At 42.6% G+C, this 12,519-nt stretch overlaps 1 protein-coding gene across 1 annotated transcript in view; it reads right to left on the bottom strand.

The window, feature by feature from the left end:
• The window catches only part of ptchd4 (patched domain containing 4), a gene marked incomplete at both ends in the record, with an annotated part of 31,742 nt that extends 20,164 nt beyond the window's left edge, over window positions 1–11,578 (bottom strand). Inside the window, 3 exon segments of the mRNA XM_080047451.1 lie at window positions 1,423–1,924; window positions 10,972–11,541; window positions 11,543–11,578. Of these exon segments, the coding sequence (XP_079903577.1) occupies window positions 1,423–1,924; window positions 10,972–11,541; window positions 11,543–11,578 (1,108 nt within the window).
• Window positions 11,579–12,519: the final 941 nt, after the last annotated feature.

Here is a 12,519-nt window from a genome sequence, read left to right on the forward strand (position 1 = left end):
GTAAATATTACTGTGATGTCTTTTACTGTGACATCACAGTAATCTTTACAAAGTATGTTTTTTTTTAACCCTATATTTCTCTTTCTGTGATGTCACGAGAAAGAGAAATATAGGGTTAAAAAAACACTCTTTCTGCCTTTTCTCAGGCTAGGATGAACCGATTTTAATTTTTTTTGCACATTTATACTACATAGGATCTCAGAATTCAATACACCTTCATATTCAAACCGGTGAAGTAGGCCTTTAAGGCTCGAGAGACATACAATCAGATCGCATACAAACAGGGAAGCCTTTCCCATCGATATCGCTAACGGGGAGAATATCCCCGGTTATTATTTGAGCCTCAAACCACAGAGTTCTTCCCCGTGCGGTGGCTCGCGCACTCACTAGTGATCTCACGGTGAAACGCTGCTTTGCTCGGACGAAGGCACCGTGTGTTTCTAGATGATTTAACGTCATAGTCTCAGACGAGCGTTTAACATTATGCTGCATCTTTTGCACTGCACTGTTTTTTATCAACAGTGAAAAAAGGGTCCCACACCGGACTCTTATGTGTAGCTGATTACTTCATGCACGCACCTTGCAGAAGTGACGCTCCTGCAGCGCGCTCACGACCAGACGTGACACGGTGACATCTCCCATTAATAAAACGGCATAACTCCCTGATTTTCAGATTTCTATTTTTAAATTCGACTTGAGCGCAAGTGGAAAACCGGTCAATGTGTCGACACATTCACATCCCTAATGCATATGGAGAAAGTGATAAACAATATCAACATTTCATATCATTAACTAAAAAGAAAAAAGAAATCTAAAGGTAACTTCAATACTGTATTATAATTATTGACTAAATGATGAAAAAAAGGTGTCTGCAGGGCCAGTGAAAATATACAAGGGGCCAGTAAAACTCGGATCTATTGGCCAAGCGGGCCAGTTGGGAAAAAAAGTTGCATTGAACCCAGAGTATATATGGAGTTCAATTATACAATGTTTTGAAATAAAGATGGCGTGTATTGTGTATCATATATAGTAAGAGTGTACCATTTAATTTGCAACTCAGTTCCTTGGTAGCACCTACTTACAGTACAAATGACTTCTGATGGAAAACATTTGTATGAAAAACACTTTCATTAGCTATTCTTACTATTGTATTGTTTAACATTAACGCATATATTAAAAAAGATATTGCGTATAAAAAGTGGCTGGTAAAAAAGATGAGTGGCTGGTAGATTTTTAAATCTACCTGCCACAGTGGCTGGTAGGCAAAAAAGTTAATTTCCATCCCTGACACACACACACACACACACACACACACACACACACACACACACACACACACACACACACACACACACACACACACACACACACATACACACACACACACATACAACACACAGTCTCCTTCATTCACTCACTCACCCATGGCAAAGAACGGTATTCCCAGCAGCGTTGAGTTGAACTTCCCGTCGGAGATAAAGAAGATCCCGGCGGCCGTCACGTTGGCGATGACGATGGTGAGGACTCCCAGCAGGCCCAGGAAAGGCTTCCCCCTCAGGCAGTCCCGCATGGAGCTGGAGATGGTGGCGGCCAGGAGCACCAGCACCAGGCTGACCAGCACCTCTCCTTTGGCCAGAACGCCCGTCTGGTGGAAGTCCCTCCACAGGCTGAAGGAGGTGAGTGACTGGATGTGGAGCTGGTCTGTGGGGTGCGGTGGAGCCTCGGCCGTGGACAGCCGGTGGACCAGGGCGCAGAATTCGTTCTCCCAGCGCTCGGCGATGGCGTCCTGCACCGTGGGCCCGTGGTTGCGGAGGTAGTAGGTGATCTGGACGGCCCGCGCGAACTTGACCTGCTGGTGGTCGCGGCTGTTGGCCGAGAAGGACACGCCCCCCAGCTGGTGGCCGATGAATGACACACGGCCATCCTGTATAGGGGAGGGAGGGAGGAGTCAAGAAAAGATATCGGAAATTAGGGCTGATGAAAGATACATTTTCTCATTGAGATACACAACTATTTTGGTTTAAAAAAAAAGTTTTTAAAGATGCATTTTCATCCTGTTTTAAAGAAGAACATGTCTCATAAGTCAGACACTTAACAGTGTGAAAGAATCCTCCTGTAATAACTTTCCGAATATTGCTAAGAAGGATTGTGGAAAGTTTAGTTGATGTAAGTGCTTTAGAAGTAGACTTTCAGGGTTCTGAGTTTTGGCCGATAAAAATGGATGTATAGCAAAACCATACAGACACAAACAGACCAGGTTTAGGCAAATAAACACCCACACAGAGCAGTGCAGCAGCCAGTCTTCTGCCTTGTGTGCTTCACTGTTGAATAACTATTTAACTGAAACTCACCTTGCACAGATATGGCTGCAAGGTTGATGTGCTGCTCCATTCTAATGAGCGACTGAATCTAATTATGTAGCACATTCAAACATTACAGTAACAAGAATAGGTGATAACGTAATTGTGCAATGAACTTGTTACATGCACCTGGGACCGAGTAGGCCAGTCAGTATGTTAGACAGTAAAACAACATGAGGTAGTTGTTGACACAACAATTTCTCATATTTAAGCTGGGAGTTGTTGCCCAGCAGTACCACCCTAAATATACATTAAGCAACAAGTTACACAAAAATGACAGATGGATAAAGTAAGGTCCAATACAAAGGAAAAAAATGAAAAATTAAAGCCCTTTTTCCAAAGTCGGCAAATAGGGACAACTTGTATCAATGTTAGTCAGTTAGCTCCACTCAGGTGAAGAGCTTTACATTGTGAGCGTGTTAGCGCTGCCACTAATGCCGATGACAGTTAGTTTATGTTATTTCACTGTCTCATTGTACAGTATCTAGTCAATTTGATCAGGAAAGCCAGACACACACAATACTGTTGCTTGATTCTGTGCTGTTCTCACAACCAGAGCAATGTCAACTTTAAATTTGCAGTTTATTGTCGATATGATTGATCTTGTTATGAACACAAAAATCCAGCGCAATCAAACAGCCACAATCTGCTTGTTTAAATGCAGCAGGAGGGAAGGGGTGATATAAATCTCAGTCTTCTAGATGAATAAATCACTGTGATTGTTTGCTTCACTTTCTATTAACAATTTACCATACCATGAGAGAAAACAATGGATCAATTGTTCTGCTATGGCATTGTGTGAGCAGCAGGGATAACTGGTGGCATTAGAAATCACATAATGGATAGCATCCTAGTTCAACAGACATTTTATAAATGGCCACTTTTAGTATATCAATGAATTAGGCAAGATCTGCACATTATTTTTGTGCTACAGTATTACTCTCAAATACACTCCCACTCAATGCTTCAAATATGTCATTTCATGACAATGGATGAGTCTGTTTATGTAATATAATCACTCAGTAATTGCTGACGGGAATAACTTGTGTAATTGCACGAAAGCTAAAATTAATCTACCACTCTCTCCAACTCTCCAACTTAATTTCAATAGGAAAAAAGCTTATCTCAAAACTTTTGCAGCCCACGCTGAGCCCATGCATGCCTAGTGCAGTGCTGAAAAACACATGCACGTCCCTCGAGCTCCGTCACAGTGAATAATGAGACATAATCAGGGCAACAACTACTGTATCAAATGCAAAACGTCTGTCAGGTTGAGCTTTTGATGATGCTTAAGCTTTGTTTTCTATTCTTGTTTTTAGGCAAGGAGAAAATATTGTTCTCTGTGTGTGTGTGTGTGTGTGTGTGTGTGTGTGTGTGTGTGTGTGTGTGTGTGTGTGTGTGTGTGTATGTGTTTGAGAGACAGAGAGAGAGAGAGGAAGACAGAGTGTGAGTGCCACACAAAAGCCTGTACGTGTGCATGTGTGACATCTGTGAGAAGTTGAGTGAAATGTGAAAGGAGAGGAAGTGACACATCTCGAGGTGTTGGAGGTGACTGTTGGACGAGGTGTAGGAGGAATCTTCCAGGCCTTCTTAACACATTGAAACAGGGAACAATGCAATTCAAGCATGTCTTGGTAAATGCTATTGATTTTTATTGATTAGTTTGCTAAGGCTGTCTGAACATCCTTTGGTTAAAAAAGACCAATTGTACAAGTCAAAGTCTTTGACAATATCGAAGTTGGAAGATGTGTACGTTTACCAGGCATTGTGTTGCATTATAATCAGAGGACCATCACAAATCCATTGTTTTTGGAGAAAAGTTTTGGTACATTACAATAATTCTAAAGGTGGAGTCAGCAATTCTAGAGATGGTTGTTGCTAAAATGAGTGAATATCTTGTGTGTGCTCTGAAAAAAAAATCCAGTGTTAATGCACAGCCTAGGCTCTGTAAAGAAGGAGAATGTTGCTAGCTAAGGTGGTCCCGTTTGTTTGTCAACGCACACACAATACAGAAAGATAGCAGATCATGGAGAGATACTCACCGATTTTGACACAAAGTGATATTGACAAGCTTTTTCCAAGAACGCTGACTGCACCTTTTAAGATGGATTTACAAGTTTTGAAGTCTATTTTAAAAGTATTACTCACATGCCCCGTAATTTGGTGTAATTGTTTCCCCCCCGTTAAGTGATCCCTTACTAACAAGATTTAACTGTTATTGATGGGGAACAAAATCAATAGTCCTCATTCTGTAAGGATTCAGCAGTCAGCAGTAAGACAAATCAAAACAAGTTTGTTGTCAATGTCAAGTATGTTCAGTGACAGTCTTTTCATGATGGAATGCGGCCTTTGTGTTTCCTCATTCAGTGTTTTCTTGACGATCCGCAGCAGAGGGACAGAAACACAAAGGGGAATCTGGTAGTTACTTGGATAGATAGCAGATGGATACCCACTTGATTTTATGAGACTGCAGTAGCTTCATATTCATTTCCTCTGATCTTTACAATACATACTTTGGTTCAAAATGAAGCCTGTGAATTTTGTCCCCCATCACTCACAATTAATTGATCCCTTTAGCAGAGATTTTCTTGTGGCCAGTGTTCAGTGTACATGAAGGCATGTCGGAACTATTTTTACAGACAGACTCAAAAAAATTGGAATTCTTCTTCATTTAAGGGATTAAAGTATCGCTTTGAAGCATACACACCTAACCAACTTTGAAGTACCATAGGGTGTACACTTTCTTACACAGAGAATTGTAGCCATGGCCAGATCATAGAAGTGATGTATGATATACCTTTAAAGTACTACCATATTATTTGGGGCTATGAATGCACCACTTCTCCACTTATAGTACTTGCTGGATTCCATTCATTGATTGATCCAAACACCAACTCATTTATTGGGGCAAAGTTGAGAAATAATGCAATGATATTAAATACATCTTGGTTGCATTATACCAAAATGATATGATCTGTGTCAAAATAATTCTGCAAATATCCCACTGTTTCAATGCCGTTTTTCAGGAGAAATCCATTGTATTGACTTTTTTTTTTATTGCCATGTACCCAAAGCCACCCTAGGGCAGGGCAATTATTGACACACAATATAGCTAACCCCATAAGCCAATTCCTTTGGGTCCGTCTGCCCATCTTCTAGAACACATCCTCGTATCCTCCTGCAGCATTTAAGGTGTCACTGAACTCCTTCTGCATATCAGCTGTTTCACTGCTGCGGCCGCTACCACCTCCGATTTTATGATTTATTAAAGAGAATGGGGGGGTAGGGGTGTAAAACAACCGCTGACCTTAGCTTGACATTGCCATGCAGCGCACGACACAAACTACCCCAGTGACTTAATTCAATCCAGCGCTCAATTTCACTGTCCCCCCTCGTGAATGTAACAAGAAGCTTGATCTTGTCAAACACTATCATTAGGGTAAGAATAAATGTAATGGAGAAAAAGCACAGTTCTCACTTTTTTTGGACCATCTGAGCTATTATCTTCGGAAGCCCTATGTATAAGAAAAATGTGATGCAAAAATAAGCACTGCAACATCTTATCAAGACAAATCATTACCCTACGCATTGCAATGTGATCACAACATACAATTCCGTGGTCCTCATTTAAATTTAAAGCACCTTATCAAGAGATATCAAAAACATCTGAACACAACATTGCTAGGAAAGGTCTGTCACTCTCTACTGGATTGGGGACATAAAAAATGCACACCTAACAAACCGACACAGATAATGGCAAACAAAAACACAATGATAAAACAAATCAAATGAATCAGACACGGTCCCCAATGGAATGTCCTATCAATGCGTCTTAGAAGTATTAGACTTAGAATGAAAAGGCCCCATAAGGAGACACCGGGCTATCAGTTAAAGCCGACTGTAATCTAGGTCTCTAACACAGGCAGATATTACATTGTGCCTCTCAGTTAACACTGAAATAAATCTCCATTTGCGCTTCATTTTACCAGGAGAATAGACCAATGTGAAAGCAGAGTAGAAAAACCATGGTGTTGTTGTTTCAAGATAATAAGATATTTCATTTGCAATCAATTCATTCGAATGTGTCGAGATAAAAACAAAGTCAAATTGTTACTGCAAGATAATGGTCCGTAATGCACCAAAAGAATCAATACATCCTCCAACCTAAACAATAAAACTAGTCATCGCCATTGCCTTCCAAAAAAAAACCCCATGGAGTGTTTTCTGATCAAGCTGCATTATGAGCTGATCGCAGAGTTTGTTATTGTTACACAATATCACAAATTATTATTAAAAAACTGATTCATATGAGTGTTTTCTGGTCAGCCATGTTATGAGGTAAAAAATATTTATATTTACAAGAAACCAAAATGCTAACTGTCCAGCTTGAGCATGTGCTGCCATAGATTTAGCCATCTTTCTAAAAGCAAGCTAACATCCATTCTCTGGGCCCCGAGAATGTCTGTTACAAAGTGAAATACCTCAACAACAATAGGAAGCATCTCCGTGAATGACAGAGTGGTGGATTGACCTTAATAGTGTAGTCAGCGGTTCTTGAGAATGCTTGTTGTCAAAATCACTTTTTGTCAGTGATTATCTACTCAAGATCCACTACCTGTCCCTACTGTGTGTGGGCTAAAGAATTATCTTGTGTTAATGCACAGCCTAGGTTCTGTAAAATTATATGTAAACAAAAGGTATAAAAAACAAAGGGGGCCCACCGTAGATAGCACCATGCCCGTTTACAGAGCCTAGGCTATGCATTAACACTGGATTTTTTTTCAGCGCGCACACAGTATGGACAGGTAGCGAATTGTGAGGAGATATTCAATGTTTTTGACAAAAAAAATATTTGGACGAAAAGCATTCTCCAGAAACGCTGACCGCACCTTTAATTATGTAGAAGTTGGTCATGTAGCCCCATTTACTGTATCTTTCTATCAAAAACAAAATCCTGGATGCGTTTTTATTTTTGTCACACCTGACAGTTGAAAAGGATTACAACTGAAGCAGACAGAGAAACACCAAGAATATATATTTTAAGCATTGTCCCACATGGGAATTGAGCTAGAGTTCATCTCCGCAAAAAAGTAGGACTTACGAAGGCTATGTCTGTCTAATAAGCACAAAAATAAACCCCCGGTTGTGACATCAAAGCAGAGGATGAGACATAAAAGTCAGACAAATGAATTAGCCAAGCCAGCTTGTAGAACAGGCAGACAGAGGGAGAGAGAGAGAGATGGAGAGAGAAGGATCCAGGAATATGGAGAGAGCAAGGGGCCTGATACACAGTGAGGGGGAGCCGGACAGAAAGGAGGTCACACCAACCTTCAAGAGCAGCAACAACTGTAACTCATGTTTATGTGTATCGTATACATGAAGAGACAGGCACATGTTAGCATATGCATACATCAAGTCGTAAAGTGTCGACTCACCCAGATGACATCACCTGTATGGATGATGATTATTAGAGAATGACTCTCAGGGCATTTCTTTTCTACCAAAAATGACAAAAGATAATTGGCTGTTGCTTTGTATTGTAAGGACATGCTGCTGATTCTGTTATATCATTGTAAACCGGATGTCATTGGCTTTTTAGTTCTTGTGTGTGGGAGGGGGTGGGGGGCATCAACTATAGGAGTTAAAAAATATATATATTTATTTCAACATTTTATTGAACAGATCATTTCGAACATTTGAATAAAGCAACAGGGAATGAGCATAACAAATGCCTTGAGCCGTTATGTATGATAAATATATATATTTTTTAAAATCATCCTTGAGAAGCTGAAACCTTCAAACTCCTAGTACTGTAGCAGAAATTGTATCAAAACAATGGATAGATTACTATCTTATCGACTTTAAGACTTTAGGATTGTGCAGAAGAAGTGCTCTCTTCTTTTATAAGTTGTCAGATATCCATCTGGAAATGGCATTCCCTCTCGTAATGTAGCAGTAGTCTGTTTGTGGAGGTCATCGCTGCACAATCTAGATCTGAAAAATTATTTTCAACAACACTGTCCTATCACAGACAGTGGATAAACCACAGAGCTCACTGTGAAAAACATTTTATTGGACCTACTTCTTATGATCCGTCAAAGACTCCGAGATGATTTTTACGAGAGATGGGAGAGCATTTCTAACCGTATTTTGAGGAGAACTATCCCTTCAACAATCAGAAGGCCAGATAAGACGTGAGGCACAAAAAAGCACATACTGTATAAAAGAGATGTTCCTGCATGCTTGTCTATACTGTAGTATGACTGTATTTAATCTTGGATATATTGAACTACCTGTTCATTCTTCCTGTTATAAGACAGTAAGGTGACTCATTCTTATTGCGTGCTTCTATGGGAGTTAGGTAACGCGTGTGTGTATTCTCTTTAGATGAAACTTCACCCCCATTATTTCCATATGAGCCTTCACGGTGCAGCTGTCTGTGTTTAATGACACAGGACGCTGATAACCCTTGAGTAGAAAAGACTCAGGTGTGATTGGTGACATTAACGGATGGATGGCTCCCGTGCACTTAGGGGGATGTCCTGGTATCATGTTACTGGCTCACTGGGGACACTCATGTCAATAATTCCCCTCGTGCTTTTCCTGCTATGAAAAAACTAAATGTCTGGAAGTCTATGACATCAAGTGTGATCATTGATAAAGCCCCTTAAAAGACATGAATACATATAATATGCATTATGCATCCTTTACCCAGAACGTTAGGAGCCAAACTGTCTGCAAAGGGACAATGAATGGCCGTACTACTCCACTCAGACACTGATGCTGCTCAGATAGCTCACGCGGCTGTGGCAGCTCTCAATGGGAAATACAACCTTGCCATGTCGGAGACCGTTGCATTAAATATGTGCCTTTGTCAGTATGTGTTTAGCAGACAGTGACAAAGAAGAGTATGGTGATTTGCTTGTTCATAATCTCATGGCCTAGCCGTGAATACGCTGGGCTACGATGTGTGAGTGTGTGTGTGTGTCAATATATTATCAAACCTGTACATTACTGTAATAAGCCTCCAGGCCATACAATAGAGTTTGTTAAGAAAATAAATCAAAATAAAACGATGCCTTCACAAAAAGCACATATAATGCCACCTACACAAATGGCTGGGCCCCTGAAAGGTCCGGTCAACAGGCCCCCTTTACTCATGATTTACTCCTATCAACGCATGTACATGCGTTCATATATATATATATATATATATATATATATATATATATATATATATATATATATATATATATATATATAATGAAGTAATTGAGGTCTAAATCCCTAGCCAGTTCCCTCCTTTTATTTTCCTTTCTTTTCTGGCATCCCGATTTATGTATAGGTGCTGGCATCGGCGAGCTATCAATTTCACGACGGCTAGGTTGGCTTGCTCATTGATACATTGCAATAGAACGCTTGTTTGGTTGACCGCAAAGGTTATGAGGGGGGAAAACTCCTACTCATACTATTTTTAGGTTCTCGAGATCAAATCGGAAACATTGTACTCAACATACAATGAATAACATTTTTATTTTGTAGTGGATATTTTGGTTCAAAATAAACTTAGTGAGGTGCCTGGACTCCAAAACTATGGGTCCTCCGAAGTGGCAGGGCCCTTTAAAAAGCTTCAGAATCCACCCATAACGTTGGGTGGTGTGACAAGTAGGACGGTTGGATGAATCTGCATCTGACTCAAAAACCTTGGTAAATGCTACGTAAGGCCAATTGTAAGTTGTGTGTGTGGCGTGTGCAACAACACATTTTCAGTTGCTCACTCACACCTGATCAGACCAATGTCACAATGCAGAGCACATCTGAACTTGAACTCGGTGCATCTGTACTATACCGTCTAACATTGTGGAAAGGAGGATCTGGGTACAGGCTAGGTATAGGCTATCCAGTGTAGCCTATATATTAGCTGCTGGAGCCATGTCATGCTGCATGTGCAAGAGGGAGACACTGCATCGAGAGAGAGAAAAAAGACAGGATATCCCTGCACGTGTGTGTGTGTGTGTGTGTGTGTGTGTGTGTGTGTGTGTGTGTGTGTGTGTGTGTGTGTGTGTGTGTGTGTGTGTGTGTGTGTGTGTGTGTGTGTGTGTGTGTGTGAGAGAGAGAGAGGGAGGGAGGGAGGCTGAGTGTGTGCGTGTGTGTAAGAACAGAGAGGCAGTGAGGGGATATACATGCAGCCAATCAATTCACCTGCACCAACATGGGAGGTTGAAAACTGCAAAGCCCAGCTGTCTGTGTTATGGAGAGGGGTTCCCTTCCCCGGTTGATATATGGGCTAGCAATCTGCAGAATGAGCGAATAGCCTACAATTCACATGCACTGTTCATTCAGAAAATTATGGCAAGCTCCGAGGGCCATGCCTGCTGCTATACAAGCGACTCATATGCTGACTGCACTGTCACCACAGCCTTGATACAATATTTCTGAATTAAATAAGAATGGGGTAGAGTAGGCCTGTAATGTGAACAGATTAAAGATGTTTGAATTGTTTTAATTTTTGAATGGGGGGAGTGCTATAGTGTAGTGTGAAGGCTACAGGCCTGGCTGACATGAATGTGTGAGAGGGCAAAAAAAAATAAAAAATGAATGAATACCTCACCTTTAACGTGGTGTTGGGGTAGCTCACGGGCACCTTATGAAACGTGCTGTTGGCGAGAACCGCCTGTCTGATGTCCTCGAAGATGGTGACGATGTCGTCCAGGAGGCAGCGCTTGTCCCGGTGGCTCAGCACGCAGAGGTGCGCGAACGTGTAATTGAATCCCTTGTAGTTGACTCGCAGGTCCAACACCTGCTTGTGCACGCTCAGCACCTGCTCCGCCAGCTCCAGGATGTTGCCACCGGACTTGGCCAGCAGGATCAGCCGGCCATAGCGGCCCGGCGTGTGCAGGTCCGAGTAGAGCTTGTGCTTGGACTGGTCGATTGGGAACAGGCTGTTGGCGAGACTGCGCTCGATCTTGGCGAGGCTGTGCGTCGGCGCCACCAGCACCTCCAGGTCCGTCTCGGGCTTGAAGCGGCTCAGCACGGTAGATCCGAAAATGATGGTGAGCACGGCGGGGACGGTGAGGAAGAACACGGGGTGCCTGCTAACGAATAAGCCCAGCCAGTAGAACGAAGCCTTGAGCCCTCTGTGTATCACTTGCCGCAGCATCCTCCACCAAATCCCGCTTGCAAGATGCCCCCGTCTCTCCTCCAATGGTGAAGCACATGTGACATCAGCTATAGACTCCCCGTGCAACCCGGCTTATAGTCCCAATTCGTGAAAAGAGAATTTACCACCACTGCCACCACACACGTTCACTCACACACATACATAGGCACACACACACAGACAAACATACTCTCTCTCACACTCACACACACAACACAACACCTGGAAGGAAGGGGAAAAAACAGCACTGCAGCAATTTTCGGCAAGACGGACGGACACACACACTCACGCATACACCACACACGTACACACACAAGGCCAGGCTGACAGTCAGAAAATGATCATCGCGCTGAAAATCATCAGCCGTTCGAGTAGTCCGTGGTGTTGTCGGCTCCTCTCAAGCCATACCGCCTCCCGTGTGTGATCATGGGGGAAAAAGCCGTGCGTCTCCTTCGCTGCACCGGCTGCAGTGGCAGCGACGAGCCGCGGCGGTGTGAGGTGCATGTGTGCCTCGATTCTCTGTGTGTCTGCCTCCACAGCTCTCACACACAGCAGCGGTGGCGCCTGATTTATGTACTTAACTGTAACCATGTGGCGGGGGTTTGAAGAGAAGAGGAGAGGAGGTGTGTGTGTGTGTGTGTGTGTGTGGGGGGGGATGGGGGGGAGTGGGGTGATGGTGCCTGGTTATTTTAGGAGCAGCGAAGGCAACATCAGAGTAGTAAAAATGTGTTACTGACTGACTGCAGGTGGCCGAGTGACTAAAATCCCTTGCAGCAGCGTTGAGTTGAGTCAGTGTTGGCCTCGCTCATTGCATGAATGGAGAAATGGGGAAAACCCACTATACAGTGTGTGTGTGTGTGTGTGTTTGTGTGTGTGTGTGTGTGTGTGTGTGTGTGTGTGTGTGTGTGTGTGTGTGTGTGTGTGTGTGTGTGTGTGTGTGTGTGTGTGTGTGTGTGTGTGTGTGTGTGTGTGTGTTTCATGCTGAGTATAATACAGGCC

This window comes from Ammodytes marinus (genome assembly GCF_949987685.1).
Source record: "Ammodytes marinus genome assembly, chromosome: 19".
Taxonomy (NCBI): domain Eukaryota; kingdom Metazoa; phylum Chordata; class Actinopteri; order Uranoscopiformes; family Ammodytidae; genus Ammodytes; species Ammodytes marinus.